The sequence below is a fragment of the Schistocerca americana genome, chromosome 1, assembly GCF_021461395.2.
Source record: "Schistocerca americana isolate TAMUIC-IGC-003095 chromosome 1, iqSchAmer2.1, whole genome shotgun sequence".
Taxonomy (NCBI): domain Eukaryota; kingdom Metazoa; phylum Arthropoda; class Insecta; order Orthoptera; family Acrididae; genus Schistocerca; species Schistocerca americana.
The window spans coordinates 973,176,391-973,197,383 of NC_060119.1; the positions used below are offsets into that span (position 1 = coordinate 973,176,391).

The 20,993-nt window shown below is 40.9% G+C and overlaps 1 protein-coding gene across 1 annotated transcript in view; it reads left to right on the plus strand.

Moving 5' to 3' along the window:
- Positions 1 to 20,993, plus strand: part of LOC124595665 (discoidin domain-containing receptor tyrosine kinase B-like) — a 412,183-nt gene that overhangs the window by 330,007 nt on the left and 61,183 nt on the right. The window contains exons 7-10 of the mRNA XM_047134513.1: positions 10,161 to 10,368; positions 10,469 to 10,576; positions 13,692 to 13,888; positions 20,265 to 20,400. Coding sequence (XP_046990469.1) covers positions 10,161 to 10,368; positions 10,469 to 10,576; positions 13,692 to 13,888; positions 20,265 to 20,400 — 649 coding nt within the window. The remainder of the gene's footprint in view (positions 1 to 10,160; positions 10,369 to 10,468; positions 10,577 to 13,691; positions 13,889 to 20,264; positions 20,401 to 20,993) is intronic.

A 20,993-nucleotide genomic window follows, 5' to 3' on the forward strand; every position in this document is an offset into this window, starting at 1 on the left:
GATCCTCCTGCATTTCAGTACAGTTTTCCATTGATACAACCTCTGGATATACTACAGCATCTTCCGCAAAAAGCCTCAGTGAACATCTGATGTTATCCACAAGGTCATTTACATATATTGTGAATAGCAACGGTCTTACAACACTGCCCTGCGGCACACCTGAAATCACTCTTACTTCGGAAGACTTCTCTCCATTGAGAATGACATGCTGCGTTCTGTTATCTAGGAACTCTTCAATCGAATCACACAATTGGTCTGATAGTCCATATGCTCTTACTTTGTTCCTTAAACGACTGTGGGGAACTGTATCGAACGCCTTGCAGAAGTCAAGAAACACGGCATCTACCTGGGAACCCGTTTCTATGGCCCTCTGAGTCTCGTGGACGAATAGCGCGAGGTGGGTTTCACACGATCGTCTTTCTCAAAACCCATGCTGATTCCTACAGAGTAGATTTGTAGTCTCCAGAAAAGTCATTATACTCGAACATAATACGTGTTCCAAAATTCTACAACTGATTGACGTTAGAGATATAGGTCTATAGTTCTGCACATCTGTTCTACGTCCCTTCTTGGAAACGGGGATGCCCTGTGAACTTTTCCAATCTTTTGGAACACTACGCTCTTCTAGAGACCTACGGTACACCGCTGCAAGAAGGGGGGCAAGTTCCTTCACGTACTCTGTGTAAAATCGAACTGGTATCCCATCAGGTCCGGCGGCCTTTCCTCTTTTGAGCGATTTTAATTGTTTTTCTATCCCTCTGTCATCTATTTCGATATCTACCATTTTGTCATCTGTGCGGCAGTCTAGAGAAGGAACTACAGTGCAGTCTTCCTCTGTGAAACAGCTTTGGAAAAAGACATTTAGTACTTCGGCCTTTAGTCTGTTATCCCCTGCTACAGTACCATTTTGGTCACATAGTGTCTGGACATTTTGTTTTGATCCACCTACCGCTTTGACATAAGACCAAAACAAGTAGAAACCTGTCTGGACAGATCACAAAATCAAACGAAAACCATCTAAAACTACCCTGTGGGTGAATGACGTACGTAATGTTCTATTCGGTGGCGCTGAAAATGCGAGAATTTTTTGCGTATGTTGTGGTATTTTGCGTTTAGCTGTGTTACGATACATGTGTTACTATCCTAAACTTAACTGTCTTGCTCCACATTACAATTCCTCAACCCCTGTAAAGATGCCTTAGTTATAACTTGTACACACTGTCTTACATGGTAGTATGTGGTGGACAACATTTTACTGTCGAGTCACCATTGTGTCAGTGGCAAATGTCTACCACTGAATCGTTTACGTACAACCTAAAGATATGTGAGTGTATGGAATTGCGCTCACTTCTAGGTGTTTAACATACAAGTGGTTACCATTGGTCCAGACATTCATGGTCTAATCCTGCCACTAAATAATCGAGGTCGAAGATCCCGGGACGAACGCCAACAGCGAGCACGTCAAGGAGTGGTAACGAAAACCTCAACAGTTTTATAGAATAGAAATTACATTGGGTTGGATGAATACTGAATTAGTGCCCGCAGCTCGTGGTCGTGCGGTAACGTTCTCGCTTCCCGCGCCCGGGTTCCCGGGTTTGATTCCCGGCGGGGTCAGGTATTTTCTCTGCCTCGTGATGGCTGGGTGTTGTGTGATGTCTTTAGGTTAGTTACTTTTAAGTAGTTCTAAGTTCTAGGGGACTGATGACCATAGATGTTAAGTCCCATAGTGCTCAGAGCCATTTGAACCATTCTTGAACTGAATTAGTAAAACGAATAAATGAAAATGAAATATGTGTCACGTATGTCAAGAAGAAGACATTATAAGCTGTAGTAGTTGAAACGTCCCCTTTGAACAATTATACATGACTGTGCTTAACCTGACACACAATATTTTGTTAGCGCAACGCAATCTGACTTTCAAAATTCCCTACAAAAGAATGGCCCTGACTAGCATTAAACTATACCTTTCACAAATCACTTACCTCACAAAATCTTCGCTGCTCAAGCTACTGCAATACAGCGAGCGCCACTACTGCCAGCTAAATAAAAGATTCAAACTATGGAAGGCACTAACTACTGATAGGGATAGTTAGCAAATGAAAGATATTAATAGAGAACAAACAATGTATTTACCTTGATATCATCATATATAAATATACCAGTTCATGAAAAATTACAAAACTCCGCCATCTCTCTCCCCACATCCACCACTGCTGGCGGCTCACCTCCAACTGCGCAACGCTACGCGCTGTTCACATCCAGCTGCCTAACACTACAATGGCGAGAATTACAACAATGCAAAGCAGCCACAGACTGCACACAGCACAGCCAGTGATTTTCATATTGAGCGCTACGTAACGTTGCCAATAAGAAAACATAAACAGCCTACTTACATAGAGAAAACATAAACAGCCTACTTACATAGCCCCCATGCTCCCCACAAAAAATTTTACAAATTTTTTTTTGGGCAGTGGCCAATAATGATTTGATAAAATTTTTCATAATTACAATAACAAAGAAATCAAATGCACACACTTATTGATACAATGTTGGTCAAAAGCTAAAATTTTCTCACAGTCCATAAAGATAGTCCTGATCATTCATCATAACAGTAATTAGAGGGTTTTTTTCACAAAGTCTCATTAGTAAAAGAAATTGCACACAGAAGCAGTGGATTTCCATGCAGTCTTGAAGAAGTAGTGTTGTCCTTCCAACGGAAAGACAGTGCTGACTCTTGACATGCATACAGGTAATGGGCCACAACAGAGCAAACCCACAGCAGAGTCAGTCGTAGTATGGAAGAATATTGGTAGGTAGGTCATCACAGAGCAGACCCACTGTAGTTATGGTAGAGATTACGGTATTGGTGGGCCACCAGAGGTGCAGACCCACTGCAGTCCTTGTAGAAAGTGTGGACAGGCCCACTGTAGTCCTGGTAGAGATTACGATATTGGTGGGCCACCAGAGGTGCAGACCCACTGCAGTCCTTGTAGAAATAATGGTATTGATGGATCATCAAAGATGTAGACCCACTGTAGTCCTTGTAGAGATAATGGTATTGGTGGGCCACCAGAGGTGCAGACCCACTGTAGTCCTTGTAGAGATAGCCAGCAGCCATCTGTTGCGATTGTGCAGGTGCACATTCACCATTGAAGAGTCTTGCGGAGAATATAGCAAGTCCATAAACCACCACTTGTGCACTCACAAAGTTTTTGGAATTGTCCTTAGATCCTGCAATGCTGTTATCCAGTCCCTTGCTGAATCATTAACACACGTGCAAACACTATCAGTCCCTACTTCTCACATATTGTTCATGTACTATGACCAACAGAAACGTGTGCAGTGAAATGTTACTTAATTTGAAGAACTGGTAACAATTACAATTTTATAACATGAGAATGCAATCACAAAGGTACACAATACATCATTAAAAACATAACAATATAGATAACATTTGTAGTAATAGGGGCTTTACAAAAGAATAGAAATAGACATATACGTCAGTGTTACAGGAATTATGACATGAGTACATACATAGAAGATCAGAATAATTATTGAAACATCAACTTCACACATGGGCATTTAAACAGAATGAATAATGTCTAACATCTTTACAAAGTAAATAACATATTATTAATGCCAATTATATTTGAGGATAACAGTATTCCTCATCATAGTGAATGTAGCTTAATATTAAAAGAAGAAAAAATTCTATGAAACTACACAGAGACAGGAAGAAAACAAATACACAAGGGTACACAAACACATAGTGGGATAACACAAAAGGAAAGGACAGGGTTCGTTTTCAGTGTAACATTTGGTACTGCAGTCCATCCCAAAACTTCATTCCATAGATCTTTCATCTTATTTCAACCTTTGCTTCCACCAAAAAAATCTTATCCAAGCATGCTTTCTGTATTCTGTTCATATTTCTTTCAAAATAATTATTTCTGATTGTACAATACTCATTTGGGCCCAAATCCTTTTTATATAACTTCGCAATGCATTCTTTACCTATTCTCCATAGTCAGTTTCTCATATAGTCTACCCCCTCTTAAGCTAACTTAAATCTACTGAGCTCAGATGCTAAACTAAGGGACGAGGCAATGCAGCAGCACGTAAAACAATTATTATAAACAGCAATAAAAAAAATGGAAAATTGCAAAGCAAGCTACAGTATAAATTAGCAAAAGTCAAATTCAATAACACTATGCCTGGCAAACAGCAGCAACTTATACCTAAACATGACATAGCGCAAGCAGAAAAAATATTACACTAAAATGGCCATGTCTAATACCTATGTCACATCTTAACATTAGAGTGATGCATCACAATTTATTCTACAAAAGAAATTACCAAGTACTTGAAAAGAAACTTATGTGTTACTGTTACTAGTTCCTTCTTATTGTTCTTTCCTTTCCAAGTGCTCCTTTTTTAAAGAATGTGGATCATAAAATAATTATTTAATAGATCTGTTGACAGAAAGTGTTCACATTAGCAAATGCATTTCATTTTATAAAAGCAATGCTGCAACACAGCTGGAAACCAGATATCAAATGAAATAAGCAATTACGCAAACCAAAGCATAAAAATATCATTCAATAGTCATGTGGCATTTCGTAAGTCAGTAGCTCTCAATTCTCGTAGAAAGACACTTGTCATTATCAGGTTTGCAGATGTAAGAATATTTCCAAGGATAATGGCCTCCCCTTTTTTTTTGTGCTACCTGTGCCGCTGAAAAGGGCTCGCAATAATGGCTTTTTCTCCAGGCGTCTGACACAGCTGGGTGCCCGCGACGCATTACGTGCAGGTGGTCACTTAACTTTCGTACGGAAATATTTACGACAGGAGATTCTGCTACCGTGGTAGTCTCATATAAAAATATTTCACAGGTCAAGAATTAGCGTTGCAAATCTGTAGAAACAAAACCCTATAAATATAACAGTGTCCAAAAAAATTTTCAGTGGCATTGTGATACATTCATGCATATACACACACATTTCATAACTCTTAAAGTACGATTCTTGGTTTCCAACAACCTTTTCATAAATCAGAGTCCCTAACCCCTACTCCTTATTCCTTACCTTATTACACATATACATATTCATATTCATCAACACGTCTTCAATATTTCATCATAATAGCTACATAGCATAATCAGATTCCTCATATAGCATCAGCTTATTTATCATAAACATACCTCAACAGCATAGTACACATCGTCGTCGTAATAATAACATCATAACACTTCAGTCAAATCTTAAAATCGTCGTAGCTTCCTCCAATAATTAAAAAAATTCTCTGCTCATGTCAAAAGTGTCATCTGCCTCAAACGTACTTTAAAAATCATAATCCCTTTACCAAATACATCATTCAAAGCTCTCATAGTATCACAATGGTTCCGAAAAAATATGAATAGTTTACAAAGAACAGACAAAATACAGTTTCATAAGTGTGAAGTTACCCAACTGTGTATTGCGTAAACATCTGTCACTTATGTAATAAAAAAGTTTATTTCTAAGTTAAATGATCAGATAGCCGTGTAATTTGTGTGTTAGAGAAATAAGGTACCGATGTGTAAAGTTGTATAAGCAAATACTATATTAGCTAGGGTTCCTTGTGCTTGCCAAACACATGGTACACAAAGTAGGCGTGTACCCCCCTGAGGATTTATGTAATTATACCCTCAGGTGTTACAGATTACACCAATGGAATGAAATATATCACGGAAAACTTTCTTTGTAATTCAAAAATCTTTAAAAATAAATGTTTTAAGTATAAAATTGATCACTGAAATGCGTGTCCTGTAGCGCTAAATGTGCATCTTGTTGTAAGATAATCTCTGTGGAAGTGTCGTAGTTATTTTCCTCCGAAAGCTAAGTTCTGCAGAAGCCAATGTACTTACCTCATAATAAATAAAAGTGAAATGCTTTGCGTATAGATATCGTAGTTATTATACTTATTGGCGTGATGAAGAAAGCACTGTACAGTAACGTAATGTTGTGCCACGAACAAGGCTGTCTCATTGTTGCTATACCACAAAAGTTACTACTAAAACATGTTTTTCTTTCCAGAAGAATTCAGAAAACTGTGCAGATATAAAACAGAAACACCGCAAAATCAACATTGTAAATTGTCACTCATTAGTAGCGTCGTGATAAAATCGTGTAGCTGTCACATAAACTAACCTCTGTGTCATCTGGTATCTCTCAGAAAGCACTTTAAATTCAGAATGTATTTTCAAATAAACCAAAATGTTGCATTAAAATCTCATTAGCAGTACTGGTAAATGTTCTAATCGTGCAACTAACAAGCAAGAATGTACACACACAATTACACTGTGTCGTCTGTTCGCAATAACAATGCATTCGTAATTTCTGTTTAAATAATTTCTCTTGGTTCTTGGCTGGATATCTAACTTCAAACATTGTTGCATGTTAACAGTTTCTTAAGTCTGACAAAGCATACTAGAAATGTGAAGTGAAAAGTTTTATACCAAAGACTAAGTTAAAAAGCAGATTATCTCTCAGTAAGCGGTTTTACATGTGAAGTGTGGTGCAATCCTTTACTCTTCCTAGTACGCAGACTTTCAACTTGAATGCAATTATCATGCGGTATTCGTCCGTAAAGAATACTGGAATCTTGCTCAAGGTTAGCGTCAATGTTATTTTTCTCTGAGCCAGCCGGCGCACGCGGCTGCCTGCGGTGTGAGTCATTGTCTGCTTCTTTGTTGGCGCGCGTCGTTATTGGGATTAGGAGACCTAACTTCTACAAATTCACCGTGACGAGAGGGCCCTGCTCTGTTTGAATCCCGCCAGTTCTGATGCAATTCAGGTCTGTCGTTACGATCATATTGTCTGTCGTCATGTCGGTAGATTCTGTAGTTTCTTCCTTGTCGGTCATGTAGTGGAGAATTTCTCCCTGAATCGTAACTCCGCGCTGAACTGTTGCGTCTGAAGTTATTCTGTCTCCCCCGGTAATAATTGTTTTGGTTCCCATATTGCCTGTTTCTCTGATTGTCTCTGTGATAGTCATTACCACGGAGAGGTGATCTTTCCCTGTAGTTATTACTACTCTGCCAACGGTTGTCATACGGGTGGTGTCTATTTTGGTCACGATTTGTGTTGTGAGAATAGCCTTGTCGTGTCCAGTTATTACTTCTTTCATCGCGGATTTGCGACGGATGTGACCTGTAATTGTTGTGTTCCTGTTTTCGCGTTCCGCGATTGTCAGTGTCAATTTCTAATTCTTGTAACAGTCCCTGAAAAGCTTCAATGTCGTCTTTGCAACGTCCTGCTAAAATAATATGTCGTAAATGTTTAGGCAGTTTGATTAAGCAAATGCGGATGAGTTCTGAGGGGCTGTATGGGTTTGACAGGTATTGATTCTTGTGCAACATGTCTTCAAAATATTTCACAAGACTGGAAAATTCAGATTGTTCGAAATGTTTCATCATTATGATACCATGTTTTACCCGGTCTTGTGTGGCTTGAGACCAATATGCTGAGAGGAAGGCATGGTAAAATTCTCCTTCACTGTGGCAATCGTGAATGACCGATCGCATTCTTACAGCTGGTTCATTCTCTAAGTAGCCACACATAAATTCTAACCTGTGCTCCAATGACCAGTTGGGAGGGAAACAATGAGAGAATTGATGGAGCCACGCTTGTGGATGAATGTCGTTGGCAGAATTCTTAAACGTTTTGAATTTACGTGTAGTAATGAACAGCTTATAGTCAAAATCATCATGTCGGCGAGTCGCATATCGGTCATTGTTAGGTCGTGTCGGCCGTTCCATCTCAAAATTCGGTGCACATTGCCAATTTCTTTCATAACTTCCGAAATGCCCTGTGTTATTATTTTGCGGCTTTTCCGTGTTTCTAAGTCCCTCTTCCCAAGTTGGGGCACGAGTATCCTCTGAAATACGTAATTCTTGTATTAACTGTGTCAGCTGATCTTGTACTTCCCGGATTTCTCTTTGGTGTTGCGTATTAATCTGATTCTGATTTTGTTTGAATTTCCTAATTTGTTCGCACTCTTCAGTGTCAGTGAAGGCTACAGGTCTTGTGTCATTCAGATCATCATCTACCTTTGTAGATAAGTTAGTGACCTGATCCGAAAGTTCGGCTACTTTCTCCGATAGTGAACACATTTCCTCAGTGTGTTTTTCTGAACCAAGTTTCAGAGTATCTACTGTGTCCTTTAAGTTTTCCTGAGTTTTTGCAAGTTGCGTAACCGAATCGGTAGATGCAACTGAGTCAATTTTAGCCCACAAGGTCTCATGATTTTCATGAACAATGGCTTGCAGTTCTTTTATGGCTGCTTCGTGATTCTGTAATGCATTTTCATGCCGCGAAAAAATAGGTTGAAAATGCTCACAAATTTGTGTTTTTACGTCATTACAGACTTTTTGACATTTCGATTCAATGTTATGTAACTCAGTGGTTAAATCTTCACGTGTTTGTTCAAGTGTAGTGTCTAACTTTTGAAGATTTTGTTCCATTGTGTCTAACTTTTTGAGATTTTGTTCCACTGTGTCTAACTGTTGCTGTGTTTGTCTCTGGTGTTGTTCCATTGTGTCTAACTTTTTAAGATTTTGTTCCACTGTGTCTAACTTTTGAAGCTTTTGCTGTGTCTGTCCCATTTGTTGTATTAATTGTAATAACAATGCATTGGTGTCTGAAACATGTTCCTCAGTGCTTTTCGGCAGTGAATTTACACCGGAAACATTCACATTTTGACAAGCAGAAAATGTGTCTTGACTTATTCGAGAAAACGGCGAGGATCCAAAACCTGAATCTACAGTATTTGCGAGATCGTGTCGTGTCATTTCGGCTTCCTGAGGCGAGCTATTGCCGACCGGTCGATCAATAATGCTTCCCTCTTCACTAATTGTTTCACTGTCCACGCCATTGTTTGACGCCCGCTCCATTTCCCTGTGCACAGTTACCAAATTACTACTTTGAACATTAGTAAATTCATTACTCGGCGGCGCTGATAAGCTACGCTCGTCATCACTATTATTTCTCAGTTTAGTTTGGAGCCTAGTGTTACGTTTTTCACACGCCATTATTGTCACAGTATTTCACACGACAACACAGAAAAACACAATTTGAAGATCAAAAATAAAAGAACACATTAACATAGCACTGAAAATAATATCTAGTTAATTGTAAGCGCAGCTGCGAAATACTTGGTGCAAATCTACATGCATGCCACAACTGTTTTACTATACAACAATGAAAGACTGCAACTACAAAGGAAATTCTCTCTACAATTACGCGCTAGCAATAAACAAAAGCTACACTAAATACACAAACTACAAGAAAAAATCAGAAGATTCCAGTGAGGTATCCTAGGCTAAGGGTCGACATATGAAACGTCCCCTTTGAACAATTATACATGACTGTGCTTAACCTGACACACAATATTTTGTTAGCGCAACGCAATCTGACTTTCAAAATTCCCTACAAAAGAATGGCCCTGACTAGCATTAAACTATACCTTTCACAAATCACTTACCTCACAAAATCTTCGCTGCTCAAGCTACTGCAATACAGCGAGCGCCACTACTGCCAGCTAAATAAAAGATTCAAACTATGGAAGGCACTAACTACTGATAGGGATAGTTAGCAAATGAAAGATATTAATAGAGAACAAACAATGTATTTACCTTGATATCATCATATATAAATATACCAGTTCATGAAAAATTACAAAACTCCGCCATCTCTCTCCCCACATCCACCACTGCTGGCGGCTCACCTCCAACTGCGCAACGCTACGCGCTGTTCACATCCAGCTGCCTAACACTACAATGGCGAGAATTACAACAATGCAAAGCAGCCACAGACTGCACACAGCACAGCCAGTGATTTTCATATTGAGCGCTACGTAACGTTGCCAATAAGAAAACATAAACAGCCTACTTACATAGAGAAAACATAAACAGCCTACTTACATAGTGCATCAGGACAGTAGAAATAAGATTGACTAAAAAATTCTTTACTTTTTAAATTCTTTGTAGCCTTTCAGTTCTACTGTTACAACCAAACTTTCTCGGATAGTGAATGGCTTAGCACATCGACAAAGTCATAGGCAACAAAGTGGCAGTACCACAATTAGGAATGTCTCAGCCACCGAACCGTGGTATGCCGCAGGTGTTCGGCCGCGCTCTGGTGTCGTTCAGCATCGGCGGCTCCGAGTTCCCGGGGCGGCCGCTGAGCTTCACGTACATGCCGGACCTGGCGCTGGAGAACGCGCGCACCGTCACCATCCGGCTTCACAGCCGCGTCGGCCGCTTCGTCCGGCTGCGACTCTTCTTCGCCGCCCGCTGGATCATGATCAGCGAGGTCTCTTTCGAATCTGGTGGGTAATCAGAGTGGGCGATATTTATTTCTTCGGATAATTGCATAGAAGTCTGTTACTCTGAAATTCAACCACGTTGTAATGATTTCGTTTTATATAGTTCCAGTGTTCGGAAATTTCACTGAGGAACTCGATATCGATTACGGTGACGAGGAAATTGTTTTGGATTCCAGAGAGGTCGTTGAGCCAGTCAGCAACATAGAAACAAGTAAGTAGTTTCATATTTAATTTGTAATTAATTATATGTGAATCTTCATTCCTTTCCAGCGCAATGACTGCTCCATTAAATTTGGGTCGTGCAGCCGCATAAACTCCACCTGCTATTCTAAAATTTCGGCAGACGCTGGAATCAGGTAGTTTGCAGATACGAGTGCTAATGGCCATGTATGTGGTGTATAACGGAAATGTAAATGGAAGGATGCCTTCCATTTCCAGATGTTTCGGTTAGCTGCAGAAAGGGTGGCGCTTTGGGACAAGCATGTGGAGTCCTATTTACCTGCAAGTAGCTGCCGTCACCCTTCCCAGACAATGAGTGTTGTCAGAACTTTGGTTCACTGAGCACACGTCTTTGCTGACGAGAACAGTTTGCAGGATGAGCTTCTACACTTAGAGATTTTGAAGCTGGCGAGTATTCCCCCACATAAGATAGGAAAGGGCTACCGATAAAAAGGAAGATGGACCTAAAGAATGCAGACGTAGAAATAGAAAGATATAAAGCTAGGTCTTTTGTGCCATATGTGGAAAGCCTATCTTCAAAAATGTGGCGGATTTTCAGGAAGCACCAAGTAAAAGTGATTTTTCGCTCCTCCCCCCCCCCCCCCCCCCCGAACAAAGCAACTCTTTCGGGTTCCGTTAAAGATGAGTCGATGCTCCGGAGGGATGTGGTTTACAAGATTCACTTCCAGTGTGGTTTTTCATACATCTAACAGACGACTCGTGCAGTTCGTGACAGCCGCACAGAACACTTAGGTGCCCCTGGTACTTACAGCCCATTACATTGACTTTGCAGAGTACCGCATCGACATCGGTCACTCTATCTGTGCGAAAATGTCGAAATTCTAGTGTCCACTTAACCTTCTTTTTGGGACTTAATGCTGAAAGAAGCAGCTGCAAGAATTTGACGAAGAATTTAATAACTAAAGATAGTAGTTTCAGCTTGGAAAAGTCATGGAAGCCGACAATTTCTTTAATAAACTTGCAAAGCAGTTGCGACAGCGCAGCTCTTAATGATACACTGACTTTCCAGTGTGGCTCGTTCCCTGTAACGACGAATACATGCAGACTTATATGCCACCGATATACGTCTCTGTTGCTCGAGTATTTGTGGCCGCATGCGCAGTGTAGCAATCCGCTGGTTGGAAAGGACGGAGCGTGTGCTGTAGCATCAGTCGTTCGGCTCACTCTGAACGTGTGCGAGTGACATTAGAAGAAGAAGTGAAATTTACACTGTTGCACGCCGTCATTTGATGGTGCATGCCATTAAATGATTTTTAATAGTCGGACATTACCGTACCATGGATTATGATAGCATCTTTCTTGCTATGTTGCAGGTCATAAGTGGTGATATTGACCGCAATATCATTTATTTTGCAGACGAAGTACGAAAACAAATTAAAGTAATAAAGTGTCCCTCTAACAACGAATATAAATGTCATCCGGTCTACAAATTAAAAGTAGTATCGTATGACTTTCTGCAGTAAAGGTATATACACGTTTACGTGTGATAAGTTCTTGGGGAGACATCAAAAATGCAAACATCCTGTGAAGTGCACCATTATTTTGCAGACGAAGTACGAAAACAAATTAAAGTAATAAAGTGTCCCTCTAACAACGAATATAAATGTCATCCGGTCTACAAATTAAAAGTAGTATCGTATGACTTTCTGCAGTAAAGGTATATACACGTTTACGTGTGATAAGTTCTTGGGGAGACATCAAAAATGCAAACATCCTGTGAAGTGCACCAGTTGCCAAGTCAAAAGATTCTTATAAATAATAAGTGCTATGGAACGAGATAGATATGGACTCGTTATCTTTAGCGTTAGCGGCATGAATAACATTTCATCCGTTTTATGGATAAAAATCTTATTATTAAACAGTCATCTCAGTTGAACTAATTTTAATTGAATTGTTTTGCATCACTTCTTAATCACTGTATTTATTTATTTATTTATTTATTTATTATGTTTATCCACTCTCTTCATGTAATCGTCTTCAGCCCGTCGCAGACATAAAATGTTACAAATAACGGACAATAGCATCGTTTATGTTTTCTGTGAAATTTTCCTGTGATGTGGAGTTTCTTACAGCTCTAAACCATATTAATGGGGAAGATGTTTTTCTGTGTTGGGTTGGCTCTAAGCACTACGGGACTTAACTTCTTAGGTCATCAGTCCCCTAGAACTTAGAACTACTTAAACCGAACTAACCTAAGGACATCACACACATCCATGCCCGAGGCAGGATTCGAACCTGCGACCGTAGCAGTCACGCGGTTCCAAACTGAAGCGCCTAGAACCGCACGGCCACAACGGCCGGCTTTTCTGTGTTAGGTGTCACGTTACAAACTGTAACTTCTCGTATTATAAGGGCCGATCAAAAAAGATCCCTTTCGAAGGCCACACTGAGCCCTTACCTGCATGTCGATGCTTATAGACCAGTATTGGAGTCTCGCATGGTTGCATATACGCTGCATACTCTAATAGCAAATATACGTACTTCAACGTCTCGATGAGAGTGATAATAGTTTCCTCGATCGCCTCGTTTTCGCTCTCTTCACCTGCAAACAACCTTTCTCCATTTAGCTGCTCAAATCCCGCTTCATAGGTGTATTCACGGATGTTTTCATAATCCACTTTTTCACAGCCAGAAATCGGTATTCTAAACGAAAAAAGTCATCCTAACTATAACAGGATGCTTCAAGCTTAATTGTTTTTCTGAAATAGCCGAAATGCACTCTGGTAACACACAGTCTCATTACCCGGAACTTGTGGTATTTTCTATAACATTAGATTAGCAGTATTTGTTAACCTATGTAGGATACGTACCATCCATACACTGGTCGCTGAGTTTGGGACTATTGCCTATAAATTACCGAACTGAATTTAAAAAAACAAAACAAAATACTTTTTGCAGTACGCTGCTGTTGTGTCCGTGAGAGAAAGCAGATAATGCTGAATTGCAGAGGTTGCTTTACATACCAGTTTTACATACTGTCATGTATATCAGCAAAAGATTAATGGCCGTGTAGACGTGCTTACAAGCTATTGATGGACCCCGGCGCGGATGCAGTGCCATTTATCACTGTGCGTCGCGTCTGACAGTCGCGGTGACAGCCGAGGTGGACGTCGGCGAAGGAGGCCACGTGGAGGTGGTGATCGGCGTGCTGACGGCGGTGATGCTGCTGCTGCTCGTCGTCTTCGTGGTGATCCTGGCGCTCAGCAGGAGGCACAAGATGCAGGCCGGCTCCTCACCCACGCTGCTCAGGAACCCGTTCAGCGGAGTCACCCTCAACATGAAGGTGAGCTGTTAGTGGTAATATCGCCATTTTACATTCACGCAAAGTGGCAGCTTACATTCATTTATTACCACCCAACGCATACGGGGCTCTTGTTGCAACAGATCTTTACATGTCGGGTGTGCTCGGGCAAAAACATTTTCAACAAGTACGAGTCCTTGTGGTGTGGACGATTCCCTTATTACAGTGCATTGGTGAGTACTGACTTACCTTAATATTTACGTGATATGCTTTTATCTTCAACACCAATTAAGGACTCTCAGTGAGTCACGTGTTACGAGTGTATATTCCAAAACAGCCACGTTGCGTCTTGTATTATAATCTATATTCAGCTTGCCCAGAAAACTAAGGCAGATGTTGGTAACACCAATGCGAGAAAATGTAGATCTATTAGTAACTGACTTCGTCAGGCGATGTGACATCACACCAGAAAAGTTAGCCATGATTAATGAGTGTCACACATGTTTAATTTGAATTTTTATAAACAAGTAACCAAATTTATTTGGAGAAAGCGTGATATGACCCATGTCAGACAGATACCACTTCAGTTGTTTTCAATAAGCAAATATGAACTGAAATGTACCTTTTCCCGATAGAGGCATGATGTAACCAACACAACCATTGAATAAACTGATACATATATATCAGTGAGTTATTACTTCGACAGATACCACTACTCCAAAGACGTTTATTCGTCTCCATATCCACATCTTCAATGTAAGTATCGATACCTCAGTAAATGGCAGATGACTAATAAGCAAAGACCGAAACGCTGTTACCTTTACAACAAAAAGACCTCATGATTCGCTTAGGGAAAGATAATTGTAGTGGGAATTTTTCTGCTTTACTTCCGAGTACAAGTGGCATACATTCTTCTTTTTTGTCTGAAGGTCATACAGCCAAAGATGTATACTTCAGCAGCCACTCTACACAAAGGTAATTAGTCATTTTATTTTGTCAGTCTACAATGTGATGATAATGTTCTTAACTCTTAAATAATACGTATTAGATAAGAGAATACTTTCGACCGACCTTATAGCTTGTGCTGATTCGTACAGTAGTGAGCGAGAATTTATTTTTCCGAAAACCTGAGCTGATTCGCACAATGAATTTCAATTAAAGTTTGTGTCTTAGTTTGGTGCAACTGTATTTTTGTGTAACATTTTGCACTTGGCATTGTGGTCGTGAGAAAGATTCACTATTTTCTGTAACATAGGACTCACTATCCTATTCTTTCTGATTAACTTACTTGAGAATGTTTTCTGTTTCTTTTGTATAGTTTTCTCTTGAGAGCGGATGACGAGGTTTGCCACTATCCTAATTTTTTATTGCACTATGTGATGTAAGTGTATCCTGAATAAATTGGTAGTTTCGTTTGCAGATAGTGTCTTGTTTATGTGAAATTACAGTTTACAATCAGACACAAACCTCAAAATTAGGGTAAGTGTTGAAAATACCATCTATTCAGCCTACCGCGCCAGATTCATTGTGTCCCACAAGACGGGCGGGTCGTAAGTTGTGCCTAGATACCCCATTCTGTAAGAATATTGCCGAAGACCAAGTGGGGTTCCTGTTTGGAGTTCCGGAGTGCCAGCAGTTTTAATTTGCCTGGAAGTTTGAAAAGAGAGCGCACTCTGTTTGATTGACACATTCATTGCGGATACTGTCGTATTGAAATTCCCTGAATATTTATGACTGCCAGACTTACAATACGGCCTTTCGAGGTAATTAATTGTTAATCTATTGAGAGTGACCCAGGGGCTCAAATCAGTTATGAGAATGAATTCGTTTTTATGGAACTTTAAGTGATATTTAATCAAATTGTTGACGAAAATTACAGATATTCTCTGTCTAATTCGAGAAACACACTGGAAAAATAAGATCAACATTTTCCGGCATGGCAATTGCATCCTATGAGACCCCAGAATCATCTTCGATGAGTGCAAGACTTTTAGTGTTGCAGTTCATTTTAGAAGTACGAGAGAAACGCTAATCGTCAGAATTTAATCACTGTGATTAAAGGTGCGTACCTGGGCTATGAAAGAGAGTTTAGCTCAATTAAAAATAATCGTATAAACTAAACACAGCCTCAAGCGTGGATGATGTGCTACAGACAAGTCTCACCGAATTCTTACTGATGTCTATCAAATATCGTTCACATTCGTACTTGGACGAAGCTTTTGGTGGTCGGTAACACTTTCCGGTGGTATATTGATCACTGACGGCATATCTTCACTCTGCACAGTAGGGCACCTACATATGCAGGATTGAGAAATATTTCTGGCACACAATGTCCCTCAAAATGATCTCAGGAAGCTTTTCAGAGTAGAGCACTCGTTCTGGTATCATGCAACCATTTAGTTGTCGTAACGAAGCGATATGTGGAAGAGAGCAAACATATAGCGAGTGTACATTTGCTCGATGATCGTCTTTCAGGTACATTTGTAACATGAATGCCTTCTAGGGAGGCACGACTAACAGTGTCGGTACGGTTGTAGGACAGTAAACAACGACACAGCTACGGAGCGCACTATTTTGTACTGCCGAACGTTGTCAACCCCACGAGTTATTCCATCATATTTGATCCATCTCATGTGTTACACATAGAAAATTACCCCGACCGTCCCCACGAACATCCGGGTCCAGGTAAGATAGTGCCATTTGGTTCCACCATGTGTGAAGGCTCTACGTCTACATCTACATCTACATGGTTACTTTGCAATTCACACTTAAGTGCCTAGCAGAGGGTTCATCCATCAATTTTCATATTACTTTTCTACCATTCCTGTCTCGAATGGCGCGTGGGAAAAAGGAACACCTATATCTTTCCGTTCGAGCTCTGATTTCTCTTATTTTATTATGATGATCATTTCTCCGTACGTAGGTGGGTGTCAACAGTATATTTTCGCATTCGGAAGAGAAAGTTGGTGATTGAAATTTCGTAAATAGATCTCGGCGCGAGGAAAACCGCCTTTTTTCAGTGACTGCCATCCCAACTCGCGTATCATGTCAGTGACACTTACCCTGTTACGCGATAACATGAAACGAGCTGCCCTTCTTTGCACTTTTTCGATGTCGTCTGTCAATCCCACCTCGTAAGGATCCCACACCGCGCAGCAATATTCCAGCACAGGTCACACCAATATTCAAGAAAGAATATAGGAGTAAACCATTGAATTAAAGACCCATATCACTGACCTAAATTTGCAGTAGGATTTTGGAGCATATACTGTACCCGAACATTATGAATCATCCTGAATAAAATGACTTATTGATACATAACCAACACGGATTCAGAAAATATCGTTCTTGTGCAACACAGCTAGCTCTTTATTCCCATGAAGTTATGAGTGGCGTCGTCAAGGGATCTCAGCTCGATTTCATTTACCTAGATTTCCAAAAGGCTTTTGATACCGTTTCTCAAAAGCGACTATTAGTCAAACTGCGTGGATATGGAGTATCGTCTCAGTTGTGTGGCTGGGTTCGTGATTTCCTCTCAGAAAGTTCACAATTCGTAGTGACAGGCTGTTTCTTTAGTGGGTTTTTCGCATCCTCTAAGTGTCCTGCCAACAAAACGCAGTCTTTGTTTCGCCCTCCCCACAATATTATCTATGGGGTCTTTCCAGTTTAAGTTGCTCATAATTGTAATTCCCAGGTATTTAGTCGAATTGACAGCCATAAGATTGGTGCGATTTATTGTATGCCCAAAATTTATCGAATTTCTTTTAGTACCCATGTGGATGACATCGCACTTCTCTTTGTTTAGTGCCCATTGCAACTTTTCGCACCATACAGAAATTCTCTCTAGATCATTTTGTAATTGGAATGGATAGTCTGATGATTTTACTAGACGGTAAATTACAGCGTCATCTGCAAAAAATCTAAGGAGACTGCTCAGATTATCACCTAGATCATTTATGTAAATAAGGAACAGCAGAGGGCCTATGACACTACCTTGCGGAACGCCAGATATCACTTCTGTTCTGCTCGATGATTTACCATCTATCATTACGAACTGTGACCTCTCTGAGAGGAAATCACGAGTCCCGTTACACAACTGAGACGATACTCCATATGCACGCAATTTGATTAATAGTCGCTTGTGAGGAACGGTATCAAAAGCCTTCTGGAAGTCTAGGAATGTGAAATAGATCTGAGATCCCTTGTCGACAGCACTCATAATTTCGCGGGAATAAAGAACTAAATGTGTTGCACAAGAACGATATTTTCTGAAACCGTGTTGGTTATTTATCAGTCATTCATTTTCTTCGAGGTGATTAGTAATGTTCGATTACAGTATATGCTCCAAAATCCTACTGCAAATTTAGGTCAGTGACATGGGCCTGTAATTCAATGGGTTACTTCTATTTCGTTTCTTGAATATTGGTGTGACCTGTGCTACTTCCCGGTCTTCAGGAACAGAACTATCGTCAAGTGAGCGATTGTATATGATTGCTAACAAAGGCGCTATTGTGTCTGCATACTCTGAAAGGAACCTGATTGGTATACCATCTGGACCGGAAGACTTACCTTTCTTAAGTGATTTGAGTTGTTTCACAACACCTGAGATATCTACTTTTACGTCGCTCATGCTAAAAGCTGTTCTGGTTCTGGAATATCTACTTCGTCTTCTTTCGTGAAGGAATTACGGAAAACTGTATTTAGTAACTTTGCTTTAGTGGGATCATAATCGGTAACATTTCCATCGCTATCGCGCAGTGACGGTATTGACTGCTTTTTGCCGCTGGTGTACTTTACATACGACCAGAATCTCTTTGGGTTTTCTACCATATTTTGAGACAATGTTTCATTGTGGAGCCTATTAAAAGCATCTCGCATTGACGTCCGCACTAAATTTCGAGCTTCCATGAAACTTAGCCAGTCTTGGAGATTTTGCTCCTGAAGAAACTACAGGGTTGTGCACGAAATGTGTTACCAATTATTTCCTTCACAATTTACGACGCACATTACATATCCCGCTGGGATCTCTACAGCACTACCAGAAGAGCTTGGAAAAACAAATGAGTTACGAAATGACGTGTAATTCACAATACTACCGCTAGGAGACTAGTAAGCAGCAATGGCTGACAATGGAAGACTGACGACACAGCAACGATCGGCAATTGTATTACTTTTTCATAAAACGAAAAACCTTGTTGTGACTCAGAGGCGTTTTCGACAACAGTTTAACACACGATGGGTCCTTCGCAAGAAGACCATCCACAGGTTGTACGATAAATTTGTACCGGAAGGAACAGTATTGGACGCGAAGCGACCTCGGCCTAAGCCTGTTTGTTCGCCAGAGGACATTGAAGCGGTACGAGTTGCTGTACAGAGAAGTCCCGGGAAATCGTGTAGAAAGACTGCAGTGCAACTGGGAATATCCATACGCTCCGTTCAACGCATTCTTAAAAGTGACCTCCATATATACCCATGCAAGATGACCTGTGCACAGAAGCTCACTGAAGAACACAAGCAGCAGAGACTACTGTTTGCTCAGTGGGCGGAGGATAGGGAAGAAACTCTCAACAGAGTTTGGTTTTCAGACGAGGCGCATTTTTATTTAGACGGCGTGGTTAACTAACAAAATGTGCGCTTTTGGGCCACTGAAAACCCACAAGTGCTTCATGAACGACAAAATTATGCTCCGAGGATTACAGCGTGGGCAGCAATTTCCAGTCACGGACTTATTGGAACCTTTTACTTTGAAGAAACTGTGAACAGCGAGCGTTATTTGAGCATGCTTCGCAATAGCTTCATTCCACAGCTTCTAGCTACTGCCTTGCCCTCTAACACGAGGTGGTTCATGCAGGATGGAGCTAGTCCACATACTGCAAACACTGTGTTGGAGTTTTTGCACGAGCATTTCGACATGCGGATCGTTTCACTCAGGTTTCCAGGTCGCTTCAATGACGGACAAAATTGGCCCCCCAGCAGTCCAACCTCAATCCACGTGGCTTTTTCTTTGGGGGTACTGAAGGGAAAAAATTTCCCGAAACGTCCACGTGATTTAATGGAGCTCAGAAGACTTATTCTTCATGCTTGCAATGAAATTACGGAAGACATGTGCCGTAGGGTAATCACTAACTTCAGTGTTCGTTCGAAGGAAGTTAGGAAACGAAATGGTGGACATATTGAGCATGTGCTCAGTTAGAACAAATCTCCATGGACGGCTCTTCATTGTAGCATACGTTCCTAATAAGATTGTATTGACAATAAAGTTTGTATTCAAAATCAAAATGGTAACACATTTCGTGCGCCACCTTGTAGTTCATACAGTGACTCAGTATTTGTCCGTCGGGCTGACAAGTGAGTATGCAGCAGTGTGACGCAGCGCGCCGTGTTGCCTATAGCGTGGGCGCCGCCCGCCTGCCCGCAGGACCTGCTGCTGAGCCTGACGCCGGTGGCGAGCAGCGCAGTCCTTCCGCGAGACGCGCAGCACAGCCCCGACGTTCCGTCCGTCACACCGGACACCTCCAGCCGCAGCCGCTACTCTACGCTGCGCTCGCACGCCGGTAAGTACACAACTACTGGCCACCTGATTTCGAAAAACAGCCTCATCCTCAGTCAAGGACAATCCAAAGTGTTCCTCTAACGTCTCACTACCAGTGTAAACTGTATAACAAATTATTGTGATGACTCAACGATTTTTATCTGTACTTTTATAAAGTTCAGTAACACTTTCATTCCTAAATCCTTGGATACACCCCACGTTCAGAAAGTTAGAGAGTGATTTTATTCCTCGCGTAAACACCGATAAGCCAAAATATTATGACCACTGCCCACCGTGATGTTGGACGCCGTCTGGTATCGTTGCGTGGACATGACACGGTAATAAATGTATTTAAGCGGAGCAGACACGGCCGGGGTATCACCTTACCGAAGATATGAGCTGCAGATGGCGATATCCACTGAGATAAGCAACTTTGACAAGGGCAAATTGTTATTACTCAGAGCTTGTGAACGAGTATCTCGAAAACGGTGAAGCTGGTGAAATCAACTCGCTCTACTTTAGTGTGCATCTACGGAAAGAGGTAGAAGGGCAGTGAAACTACCACTAGGTGCTAATGGTTGGACGTCCATGACTCTTCACAGAATGTGGGGTTCG